Here is a 13,299-nt window from a genome sequence, read left to right as displayed (position 1 = left end):
TTTCTTTTTACTCTTTGGGTCCAAGTATGAGGTGAGAAGAATTCCCCCAGGCATTAAGAAATATATCTTCATGAGACTATTATTCATTAACATTTCCCTTACAGCCTACTGCTAGCCATTCTACTAAGATTTAGCTGGGGAGGAGAGTAGAGAGGAAAAAAAATGTCTTTCTTCCCTAGCATTCATATGTTCCTAGAGCAGGAAACTTAGCTTGTCAGGGGCATGGCTGAAGGCAAGGCTGCTGGGACCTGGAGGCATGCAGGCCAGCACCTTCTAGGTTCTATAGCTTAAGTTACTCAGAAAATTCAGCGTCATGAAGACGCTGACTATTCGCTTTGGCTAACATTTCGGCATCTAGAATTTCCAGGTAACAAAATACAGTCTTCTAGCATACAGACAAGCCATGGCAGAAAGCTTCTCTAAGCTTGAAGTGGATTTGCACAGTGAGGGCTCTCATAGCCATAACTTTTAAATAAAAAGCCAGGAGTCACAGTGCAGTGGGAGCTTTGGCATTTGTATCACTTAAGCTCATCAGACAAGAAGAGTTGGGAGAACGTACTCATTGGAGCAAACTGTAAGTCACTAAAAACTTCTTTCTCGTTTAGGAATGAAAATTCCAGAAACTTTTTCACTACCTGGTAAGCAGTGGTTGGCATATGAGAGAATAAGTTGCCCATTTGGGGGGTTTAGTTAACAGTTGTCACCATTAGATATGCAGGGGAGCCTCAGTACTTTGCACAAGATCACGTAAGTGAGTGAAGGACCCAGGTCTCTTAACTTACGGCCAAGTACCCATTATTCCTGAAGACTTTGGTTCCTTAAGTGTTTTTCCAGTTTTATTTACCATGGCACATTTAGCCTACCAATAAAATATAATCATGAAAAAAGATATTTAAACAGTGTGAGGCTGTGGTGAGGATAAGGCTATTGAGGAGCCTTGAGCTTCTGTGACCAGAGAAACTGTATGGAGTTTCCTGTCAAGTTCCTCAGAAGGGGCTCAGAAAATATGCTTACAGAGGAGGAAAAATGTTGAAAGGCCCCCAAACTTCATTTTTTTTCCTGGATTTGCCGTGTTGTGTCACACATTTATTTGGTTACAACTTTGAAGTGAACCTCTAACAACACTGATGACACACCTTGTGTGTCTACAACTCTTCAGCTCAGTGGCCCGAGTTTGCATAGTATTTTCATTGGCTCCTTTGAGATACAGTGGTTATCTGAAAGGCAGCTGCTGAGCCAGGTGTCGGGAATGAACACAGGCTGTATAGACAGACAGACCCAGCTTAATGAAGTCTTTCCTCTGCCATTTTCACAGGGTAACTTTTTATGTAAGCTATTTCACTTTCCTGTGCTGGTGCTTCTGCTTCCGCTTCCACATCTGTAAAATGAAGAAAATTTATGTCTTGCAGGACTGATTAAAGTCATAATGAGATAAAGTTTGGCAAAATGAATGGTAGTTTAAAATAGTTAAAATAGTAGTAAGTTGTAGCTGTCTTTATTATTATTATCTGAAATTCTTTCTCATTTAGGAATAAAAGTGGTGCAACTGGATGAAAAACCTGGTAATAAATTCTTTTTTGGGGGTGGAGGTACCATGGGGTTCTGGGTCCTTTAATATGATCATTCAGTTAGCTCAGTCTTAAGGGGGCTAAGGAAGACACCTGGGCTGCACAGCTTCTCTGATACCCCAGTATGCAAGCCAGAGGGAGAAAATATTGAGAACCCCTTTCAGTGTGAGCAGCAGGCTGCTATTATGGCTCTCTGGGCTAAGCAAAGAAAAAGATAGTTGACTGGCAACTGGAAGAGTTGGCTTCCAGCTGCACATGTCTATTGCAGAATGGAACAGGAGGCTTCCCAGGGTCAGGTGGCTACTGTGAGGGGATCTGTAGTAACAGGAACAGCATCATCAGAGAAGTGTGTATGAGAAGCCTACAGCATGAGACCAGTCATTCTGTGTTCCTCACTGCACTTGCCATGTCCTCCAGAGAGGCTACTAGGTTTTGCTGGGAATGTTTTGTATTGTGCTCTCTCCTAGAAAGCTGTGTGTAGTGCAAGCTTTTTAAAAGTGTCAAAACATTTACACAGGATCTCGTTTAATCGTTAAGATAAATATTGTTATTGCCATTTCAGAGATGAAAGTATGGAATATAGGAAATTTAAGGAACCTGTAAAGGACTAGAAAGAGAAAACCAGGACTCACACTTTTCAAATTTTGTTCACTTTCTGTCCTATGACACACACTTGTCTTCCAGCCAGATTTAGTTATAAAAAAAAAATACGCCTCTATCCTGGGCTCCTGTAATGGGTATTTGGCTTCAAAACTATCAAAATATGGCAATATTGTAATATTTCAATGCTAGCACAGCATTGTAATTGAGGTGGTATATCATAGTAATGGAGAACAGAGGCTTTGAAATCAGACATTGCTACCACTGATTGCCTCTGTGATTTTGTGCAAGTTTTGAGGAACATCTGTATAATACTGATAATTCTATCTACTGGGACTGTAAGAAATCTGACAATTACATAAATCGTTTACACAATGCATGACACATAGAAAGCACTCAGTAAATAGTTGGTATTAATGTTGTACTTGGGGATCTTAGTTCAATGTGCAGAAAAAGTACTTTTTTGTAAATAAAATTTTAATTTTTCTTTTAATGGAAACACATGTACATACAAGGTAAACAAAATTTCAAAGAGCACAAGTGAGTAAAAATTAAACCCTTCCCCAACCCCACACATACATATAAGCCCAATACCCTGCCCTGCAGGCCCATTCTCAGAGATAACCATGTTTGCTTAATCATTTAGTCAGATTTTTCTCTTTCTGGATATATAGATGTACAATGCAACTAACTCAAAATCTGTTTCTATTTTAGAAGACCAAAGTCAGGAAGATATCGGCAATCCTAGTAAGAAATACTTCATTTCCTTAGTTGATAAGTGTCTGATCTGCAATATAAAAGAAGTGACAAATTTATTTTTCTTCAATAACAGGAACAAAGTTTCAAGAGTTTCAGGAATCATAATAACGGAATATAATGTCATATCCAAATGCTTATTGTGTGTATATGGTGGGAGCAACTGGGCTTTATTTCTTAAGCAGTCATTTTCAACTGTGTTCTGTTTAGAGTGGTGGTTCTCAACCCTATCAACCCACTTCTCCCTTTTTATAACAAGTATTTATAAAGCCTTTATACTATCCTGAAGTACCATTCATAGATAAGAAGACCCACCTGCCCCCATAAAAATATCAGTATAATTTTTTAATTATAATTTATAACAAAATTATGTACATTTCAATATGTAAGTGCCTACATTATACTAAAAGACATAATGGACAGATGATTGTATTTACTTAACACAAATTGGATTTAAGAGAAGACTGGAAGCTATTCTATGCAAGTATAAGAAAATGAAAGAGAAGAAGTAGAAACTAGATGGAAACTAATGTTTATTAAAACTATCCAAAAATACTTTGTTTCTACATAAAATTGATTTTGGTTCTGGGTTTAAGCATTATAAATAGATTATTAACTTACATGTGTGTCTGGCAGTGCATTTGAAGTTTGTGTGGAAGTGGGTTAATTTTTCATTGTGCAAACACTGTCCAGAGCATTGGACAGCATCCATCTTGCCTTCTGTACTTCTACCTCACTATTGTGACTATCAAAAAATATTCTGACAAGTTCCCAAACTGCCTCCTAGGGGACAGTACTGCTCCCTTGAGAACCACGGCTCCGTAGTAACAAACTAATGTATGAGTACACCTGCCTCTCCATTTCCCCATCTGTATACATACAAATGCATGGCAAGTAAATTGATAATATGAGTTAAAGACTTACAAAATTTATTGCCTGTTTCTCTGTGTTTCATGTATGAAATCTGAGTGGTGATCCCATTTGGATACTTCCTAGTTCTCCCTTGTATGGTCTAAACCAAAATATGGCCATAATTTAGTTAAGGGATAACTGAATTACCATGTGAAACATCATCCTCACATGGATGGACTGCACTGTTCCTCTTCACTAGTTCCTATGTAAGGGAAGCCATTTTCTACAGTGTTTCATGTACGGAGGGAAAAAGTTAATTTATTTTATCAGCTGGCAGGACTCAGCATTTAAAAGTGCAGCTATATTTAATCATTTATTAGTCGCTGGTGGCATATATATATTAGATATAGCCTTACTGGAAATAAACACAAAATTAAACTTTACCTTGCATGTATATACAGAAAATGAAAACAGAAAATTGCTATGAAATTCTAGAGAACTTGAACAACAACAACAAAGTATGGTGTCTGCATAGATATTAAAAAGGCTGTGGAATCCTCGATGAAACCTAGAGCAGCATACCCTGATGGTATATATGAAAATGTAGCCTGAAATCTGTAATGAACTATATTTATTTCAACATTGTTTCTGGTTAGAAGTATTTTAGTTAAGTTTGTGACTCAGGCTAAATGTCTGCATGGTTTAGGTGGATAAAACTCAGTATCAGAAATGACATGTGTCAGTCACTGTGTCTTCTCATTAACAGCTCCAGGTCCGGTTCCAGTTCCAGGTCCAGGTCCCAAAACCCATCCCTCTGCATCCTCTGGCAAAATGCTCCTTCCACCATTGGCGACGTTCATCATTTTAATCATTGCTTCTGCTGTAAATCTCTTTGTTGCTCTGTAGTCTGTTACATTCTTTATTACTTAAAATATCCTGAGGGATCCCACAGGAAACCATCAAAAGGAATGATGTATTTTTCACTTTTGGTCAAAGTCACTTGATAACATGAGGACTGCACATTTGTTATTTACTTTGCAAATTCAGAGTTGGTCCAGATATGTCATAGAATTCATTTTTCATTTATTTCTATATTAATTTATGATTGCAAAAAACTCACCTGTATAGTTCTGATTGAATTCAATAAAATAATTTAAGATTGTTGGATATAATTTCAGAATTGCCAGATTATTAAAATATCAATACTGTTAGTGATTAACATGAATTTAATTCCTGAATTAGAATTTTAAAGATTCTTTTACTCATCTTTCAGTGATCAAAAACTTTAACTTCAAATAGCATCATCCCTCAATCTCTTCATCTTCCCTCAATATATGAACACTTACATAAACACAGTCGTTAACGAAGTGTTTCATTTATAGTCCCTGAGTTAAATCTCATATTAACCCAGGAAAGTAGACAGTAGTGAATGAATATATGTGCTAAATAAGCAAGGAAAAATGCGGTTATACAGTGTAGTATCCTTTTCCCCAAGATATTGTGGTGGTTGAATAGTGACTTATTTAGGCCTGGGCTTTGATAACTGGCACTTGTTTACATTTTGCAATGTTTCAAAGAGGATTTAAGTCCACTTTGAAAGATCAGAGAAAAACTAAAAATGTAAACTAGGTGTTAGCGGTTCAATGTGCTTTTTTTAAAAAGTCTGTACACTTTTTTTCCCCCTTGTTAGGCTTACTTTATATCTAATTTTTAATTTTTTTAAAATGTTTATTTTTGAGAGCGAGAGAGACAGAGCACAAGCGGGGGAGGGGCAGAGAGAGAGAAGGAGACAGAATCCGAAGCAGGCTCCAGGCTCTGAACTATCCAAGAGACCCACACAGGGCTTGAACCCATGGACTGAGGGATCGTGACCTGAACTGAAGTCGGATGTTTAACCGAGTGAGCCACCCAGACACCCCTATTTTTAAAATGTTTAATTACAATTGACACAGAATATTAGTTTCAGGTGTACAACAGTGATTTAAGAATTACATACGTTATGAAATGCTTACCACAGTAAGTGTAGTTACCAGCTATCACTGCACAAAAGTTAATTACAGTATTATGGACTATATTGCCTATGCTTTGTTTTTCATCCCTGTGACTTATTTTATTTTATTTATTTATTTAAAAAAAATTTTTTTTCAACGTTTATTTATTTTTGGGACAGAGAGAGACAGAGTATGAACGGGGGAGGGGCAGAGAGAGAGGGAGACACAGAATCAGAAACAGGCTCCAGGCTCTGAGCCATCAGCCCAGAGCCTGACGCGGGGCTCGAACTCACGGACCGCGAGATCGTGACCTGGCTGAAGTTGGACGCTTAACCGACTGCGCCACCCAGGCGCCCCCCTGTGACTTATTTTATAACTGGAAGTTTGTACCTCTTAATCCCTTTCATCCATTTTGCACACCTCCCTGCCCCCACCTCTCTGGCAACCACCAGGTCTCTGTATTTATGAGTTTGTTTCTGTGTTTTGTTTGTTCATTTGTTTTGTTTCTTAGCACACATAAATGAAATCATATGGTATTTGTCTTTCCTTGTCTGACATAATTAGTCTAAATACCCTTTGGTTCATCCATGTCATCACAGACAGCAAGGTTTCATTATTTTTATGGCTGAGTCATATTCCATTGTATATATAAATACTGCAACTTCTTTATGCATTCATCTATCAGTGGACACTTGAGTTGCTTCCATACCTTGGCTATTATAAACAATGCCACAATGAACTTGGGGTGCATATTACTTTGCGAGTTAGAGTTTTGGCTTGCTTTGGCTAAATACCTAGTAGTGGAACTACCGGATTATATAGTATTTCTGTTTTTAATTTTTTGAGGAACCCCCATACTGTTTTCCATCCTGGTTGTGCCAATTTACATTCCCACCATCAATGCACAGTGTTCCCTTTTCTCTACATCCTCGCCAACACTTGTTACCTCTTGTCTCCTTGGTACTAGGCTTTCTGACTGTTATGAGGTGATACTTCATTGTGGTTTTGGTTTGCATTTTCCTGATACAGTGATCTTGAGCATCTCTCTTCATGTGTATGTTGGCCATCTGTATGTCTTCTTTGAAAAATGCCTATTTAGATCTTCTGCCCATTTTTAATCTGATTGTTGGTTTTCTTGGCATTTAGTTGTATGAATTCGTTCTTTTTTGGTGGGGGGGGAGGAAATTATCCCTTTATTGGATATATCATTTGCAGATACATTGTCCCATTCCATAGGTTGCCTCTTTGTTTTGTTGATGGTCCTTTGCTGTGCAAAAGCCTTTTTATCTTATGTAGTCTCAGTTGTTTAGTTTTGCTTTTGTTTCCCATGCCTGAGGGGACAGATCTAGGAAAATATTTCTGGGGCCAGAAATATATTTCTGATGTCCAGAATTACCTCTATGTTTTCTTTTAGGAGTTTTATGGTTTTAGGTCTCACATTTAAGTCTTCAATTCATTTTTAGTTTATTTTTGTGTGTGGTATAAAAAAGTGGTCCAATTTCATTTTTTTGCATGTAGTTTTCTAGTTTTCCCGGTACCATTTATTAAAGAGACTGTTTTTTCCTTGTGGTGCATTCTTGCCTTCTTTATCACAGATTAATTCACCATATATATGTGGGTTTATTTCTGGGCTTTCTGTTCTATTTAGTTGATCCATGTGTCTTTTTATGTGCCAGTACCATACTGTTTTGATTACAATAGATTTGTGCTATATTTGTAGTATATTTGTAGCGTGATACCTCCAGTTTTGTTCTTCTTTCTCAAGATTGCTTCGGCTATTTCGTATCCTTTGTGGTTCCATACAAATTTTAGAATTATTTGTTCTGTGAAAAATACTATTGGCATTTTGATAGGGATTGTACTCAATCTGTAGATTGCTTTGGTTGGTATGGAAATTTAACATTATCCTTCCAGTTCATTAGCACAGAAAATCTTTCCATTTATCTGTGTCATCTTCAGTTTCTTCATGTCATCAATATCTTAATAATTTTCAGAGTGCAGGTCTTTGACCTCCTTGGTTAAATTTATTCCCTAGGTATTTTATTCTTTTTGATGTAATTGTACATGGGATTGTTTTCTTAATTTCTTTTTCTGATAGTTTGTTATTAGTGTATAGAAACAATAGATTGTGTTTATTAATTGTGTATTCTGAAACTTTACTGAATCATTTATTAGTCCTGGTAGTATTTTGGTGGAGTATTAAGGTGTTCTTTATATAGTGTCATGCAGGTAGTGACAGTTTCATTTTTCTTTACCAGTTTGGATGCCTTTTATTTCCTTGTCTGATTGCTGCAGCTTGGACTTCCAATACTATGTTGAATAAGTGTGGTGAGAGTTTTATTAGTTTATTAGACCACTTAATTAGTTCTCAACTAGTAACTAACCAGTTGATCAGTTGATTAGAACAACAAAATAAGTTGTCTTGTTCCTTAGAAGAAAAGCTTTCATCTTTTCACCATTGAGTATGTTCGCTATAGGCTTGTCACATGTGGCCTGTTGAGGTACATTCCCTCTCTACCCGCTCTGTTGAGAATTTGTATCATAAATGTTGAATTCTGTCACATGCTTTTTCTGCCTCTATTGAAATGATCATACGATTTTAATCCTTCATTTTCTTAATATGTATCATGTTGATTTATTTGTAGATATTGTACTGTCCTTGCATCCCTGAAATAAATTCAAAATAAATTGATCATGGTGAGTGATCCTTTTTTTTTTTTTTTTAACATACTGTTGAATTCAATTTATGAATATTTTGTTGAGGATTTTTGCATCTATGTTATTCGGGGGTGTTTGCAATTTTTAATATTTTTCATACTATCTCTGGGTTTGGTATCAGGGTGATGCTGGTCTCCGAGAATGAATTTGGAATCATCCTCTAATATTTTTTTGGAATAGCTTGAGAAGGATAGGTATTAACTCTTCTTTAAATGTTTTGTACAAGTCACCTATGAAGCCATCTGGTCCTAGACTTTTTATGTTAGAGGTTTTTTGATTACTGATTCAATTTCATTACCTGTAATTGGTCTGTTCACATTTTCTGCTTATTCCTGATTTAATCTTAGAAGATTGTATGTTTCTGGAAATTTAGGTCTTTCTTCTAGGTTGTCAAATTTGTTGACATAACACTTTTTCATAGTAGTCTTGATCCTTTGTATTTCTGTGGGGTCATTTGTAACTTCTCTTTCATTTCTGATTATTTGGTTCCTCTTTCTTTCTTGAGGAGTTTGGTTAAAGGTTTATCAGTATTATTTATCTTTTCAAAAAACCATTTCAGGGGCGCCTGGGTGGTTCAGTTGTTTAGCATTCTACTCTCAATTTTGGCTCAAGTCATGATCTCACAGTTCGTGGGTTCAAGCCCCACATCAGGCTCTGTGCTGACAGCATGGAGCCTGCTTGAGACTGACTCTCTCTCTCTCTCTGTCTCTCTCTCTCTCTCTCTCTTTCTCCCTCTGCCCCTCCCCCCACTTGCTGTCTGTCTCTCTCTCTCAAAATACATAAATTAACTTAAAAAAAAAGCCTGCTTAGTTAGATTAATCATTTGTATTTTGTTTTTAGTCTGTATGTCATTTATTTCTACTCCAATCTATTATTTTCTTCCTTCTATTAACTTTGGGCTTTGTTCTTTTCTAGTTCCTTCAGGTGGAAGGTTAGATTGTGTGACATTTTTCTTATTTCTTGATAGGTTTAGTGCTATAGACATCCCTCTTAGAACTGCTTTTGCTGCATCCCAAAGATTTTGAACCATTGTATTGCCATTTTCATTTGTCTCAAAGTAATTTTTCATTTCCTCTTTGATTTCTTTCTTGACCCATTCATTGTCTATCGAGTAGTATGTTGTTCAGTCTTCATGTGGTTATGTTTGATCAAGTTTTCCTTGTAACAGAGTTCTGGTTTCATGCTGTTATGGTTGGAAAAGACACTTGATATGATTTCAGTCGCCTTAAATTCATTGAGATTTGTTTTGCGGCCTAACATGTGATGTGTTCTGGAAAATGTTGCCTGTGCACTTGAAAAAAATGTATATTCTGTTGTTGGATGGAATGATCTGTATACATCTGTTAAGTCCATCTGGCCTAATATATTGTTCAAAGTCACTCTTTTCTTATTGATTTTCTGTCTGGATGATCTGTTGATGTAAGTGTGGTGTTAAAATCTCCTATTATTGGGGCGCCTGGGTGGCTCAGTCGGTTGAGCGGCTGGCTTCCGCTCAGGTCATGATCTCGCGGTCCGTGAGTTCGAGCCCCGCGTCAGGCTTTGTGCTGACAGCTCAGAGCCTGGAGCCTGTTTCAGATTCTGTGTCTCCCTCTCTCTGCCCCTCCCCCATTCATGCTCTGTCTCTCTCTGTCTCAAAAATAAATAAACGTTAAAAAAAATTAAAAATAAAAATCTCCTATTATTGTATTATTATTGTATTAGAGATAGTTTCTCCCTTTAAGGTTTATTAATATTTGTTTAGGTGCTCCCACATTGGATGCACATTTACAATTGTTAAACCCTCTTGTTGGAAAGATCCCCTTTTCATTATTTAATGCCTTTGTTCCTTCTAACGGTCTTCATTTTATTTATTTATTTACCTACTTATTTATTTATTTTTAATTATTTTAATTTTTTTCATTAGGGTAAGTGTAGTTTTTCATCCCTACCCACTACTTTCCTCAACTCCTACCCACCTACCCTCTGGTAACCATCAGTTTGTTCTCTGTAGTTAAGAGTCTGTTCCTTGGGGCACCTGGGTGGCTCAGTTGGTTAAGTGGCGTCCAACTTCAGCTCAGGTCATGATCTCACAGTTCGTGGGTTCGAGCCCTGCATTGGGCTCTGTGCTGACAGCTCAGAGCCTGGAGCCTGCTTCAGATTCTGTGTCTCCCTCCCTCTCTGCCCCTCCCCTGCTTGTGCTCTCACTCTCTCTCGCTTGCGCTCTCAAAAATAAACATTAAAAATTTTTTTAAAAAATGGGTCCATTCCTTGGTTTCTCTCTCTCTCTTTATTTTCCTTTGCTCATTTGACTTCTTAAATTCCACATGAGTGAAATCATATGGTATTTGTCTTTCTCTGAATGACTTATTTTGCTTAGCATTACATCTAGCTCCATCCATGTTGTTGCAAATAACAAGATGTCATTCTTTGTTATGGCTGAATAATATTCTAATATATATATATATATATATATATATATATATATGGATATGTATATATGTAGTGTGTGTGTATGTATATACATATATATGTGTGTGTGTGTATATACATATATATGTATGTGTGTGTGTGTATATATATATATACACCGCATCATCTTTATCTAGTCATCTGTCAGTGGACAGTCTGCTTCCCTATTTGGCTATTGTAAATAATGCTGCAATAAACATAGGGGTGCATGTATCCCTTTGAATTAGTGGTTTTGTATTCTTCGGATAAATACCCAGTAGTGCAATTCCTCGATCTTAGGATAGTTCTATTTTTTAATTTTTTGAGGAACATCCATACTGTTTTCAACAACAGTTGCATCAATTTGTGTTCCCACCAACACAAGAGAGTTCCTTTTTCTCCACCTCCTCACTGACACGGTTTCATGTGTTTTTGATTTTAGCTATTCTGAGAGGTGTGAGGTGATATCTCATTGTGGTTTTGATTTGCATTTCCCTGATGATGAGTGATGTTGAGCGTCTTTTCAGGTGTCTGTTGGCCATCTGTATGTCTTCTTTGAAGAAATGTCTGATCATGTCTTCTGCCCATTTTTTTTCTTTTTTTCTTTTTTTTAACATTTATTTACTGTTCAGAGACAGAGCCAGAGCATGAGCAGGGGAGGGGCAGAGAGAGAGGGAGACAGAATCTGAAGCAGGCTCCAGGCTTTGAGCTGTCAGCACAGAGTCTGACGCCGGGCTTGAACTCACGAACTGTGAGATCATGACCTTAGCTGAAGTCAGACGCTTAACTGACTGAGACACCCAGGTGCCCCCTTCTGCCCATTTTTTAATTAGATTATTTGTTTTTGGGGTATTGAGTTGGATCCATTGTTTATATATTTTAGACACTGTTTATTGGATATGATATTTTGCAAATATCTTCTCCCATTCAGTAGTTTGCCTTTTAGTTTTATTGTTTCCTTCACTGTTGAAGAAGGTTTTCATTTTGATGAAGTCCCAACAGTTCATGTTTCCTTTTACTTCCCTTGCTTAAGAAGATATATCTAGAAAAATACTGCTACGGCTGATATCAGAAATTACTGCCTATGCTCTCTTCAAGGACTTTTGTTTCAGGTCTCACATTTAGGTCTTTAATCCATTTTGAGTTTATTTTTTGTGTCTGGTGAAAGAAAGTGGTTCATTGTCATTCTTTTGCATATTTCCAGTTTTCCCAGCACCATTTGTTGAAAGACTCTTTCCCATATTCATTCCTCCTTTTTGAAGATAAATTGACCGTATACTTGTGGGTTTATTTCTGGATTTTCTGTTCTTTTCCATTCTTATGTATGTCTGTTTTTACGCCATACTGTTTTAATTACTGCCACTTTGTAATAAAACTTGAAATCTGGAAGTGTGATACCTCTGGTTTTGTTTTTCTTTTTCAAGACTGCTTTTGCTATTCAGGGATTTTTGTGTTCCATACAAATTTTAGGATTGTTTGTTCTAGCTCTGTGAAAAATGCTGGTGGTATTTTGGTAGGGATTGTATTAAATCTGTAGATTGCTTTGGGTAGTATAGACGTTTTAACAGTATTTATTCATCCAATCCAGAGCATGGAATTTCTTTCCATTTCTTTGCATCATCTTTAATTTCTTTCAGCAGTTTTTCATGGTTTTCAGAGCACAGATCTCTCACCTCTTAAGTTTATTCCTAGATATTTTATCATTTTTTGGTGCAGTTGTAAATGGGATTGTTTTAGTTTCACTTTCTGATGTCTCATTTTTAGTATATAGGACAGCAACAAATTTCTGTACCTTGATTTTGTATCCTGTGACTACTGAATTAATTTATCAGTTCTAGTAGTTTTCTGGTGGAGTCTTTAGGGTTTTCTACATATACTGTCATGTCATCTGCAAATAGTGAAAGCTTTACTTCTTCCTTACCATGGATACCTTTTATTTCTTTTCGTTGTCTGATTGCGGTGGGTAGGACTTCCACTATTGTACTGAATAAAAATGGTGGAAGTGGACATTCTTTTTTTTTTTTTTTTAATTTTTTTTTTTTAACGTTTATTTATTTTTGAGACAGAGACAGAGCATGAACAGGGGAGGGGCAGAGAGAGAGGGAGACACAGAATCGGAAGCAGGCTCCAGGCTCTGAGCCATCAGCCCAGAGCCCGACGCGGGGCTCGAACTCACAGACTGTGAGATTGTGACCTGAGCTGAAGTCGGACGCTTAACCGACTGAGCCACCCAGGCGCCCCGAAAGTGGACATTCTTGTCTGTTCCCTGACCTTGGGGGAGAAAAGCTCTCCATTTTTCACCATTGAATATGATGTTGGGTGTGGCTTTTTCATAGAAGGTCTTTATTATGTTGAGGTATGTACCTTTTAGGCCGATTTTGTTGAGG

At 37.1% G+C, this 13,299-nt stretch overlaps 1 protein-coding gene across 9 annotated transcripts in view; it reads left to right on the top strand.

Annotated features, from left to right (window-relative positions):
• Positions 1-4,948, top strand: part of ART3 (ADP-ribosyltransferase 3 (inactive)) — a 139,582-nt gene extending 134,634 nt beyond the window's left edge. For 5 of the 9 annotated variants that reach the window (XM_027058503.2, XM_053217229.1, XM_053217228.1 and 2 more), the window contains 4 exons: positions 606-638; positions 1,530-1,562; positions 2,883-2,915; positions 4,543-4,948. In XM_027058503.2, the coding sequence (XP_026914304.1) occupies positions 606-638; positions 1,530-1,562; positions 2,883-2,915; positions 4,543-4,682 (239 nt within the window). In that variant the 3' untranslated portion in view covers positions 4,683-4,948. The remainder of the gene's footprint in view (positions 1-605; positions 639-1,529; positions 1,563-2,882; positions 2,916-4,542) is intronic. The other 4 variants (XM_053217232.1, XM_053217230.1, XM_053217234.1 and 1 more) reach the window with 2 other exon arrangements.
• The last annotated feature ends 8,351 nt before the right edge of the window (positions 4,949-13,299 follow it).

This window comes from Acinonyx jubatus, chromosome B1, assembly GCF_027475565.1.
Source record: "Acinonyx jubatus isolate Ajub_Pintada_27869175 chromosome B1, VMU_Ajub_asm_v1.0, whole genome shotgun sequence".
Lineage (NCBI taxonomy): Eukaryota > Metazoa > Chordata > Mammalia > Carnivora > Felidae > Acinonyx > Acinonyx jubatus.
The sequence above is the reverse complement of the archived record's forward strand: the minus strand, read 5'-3'. Positions and strand labels throughout refer to the sequence as shown.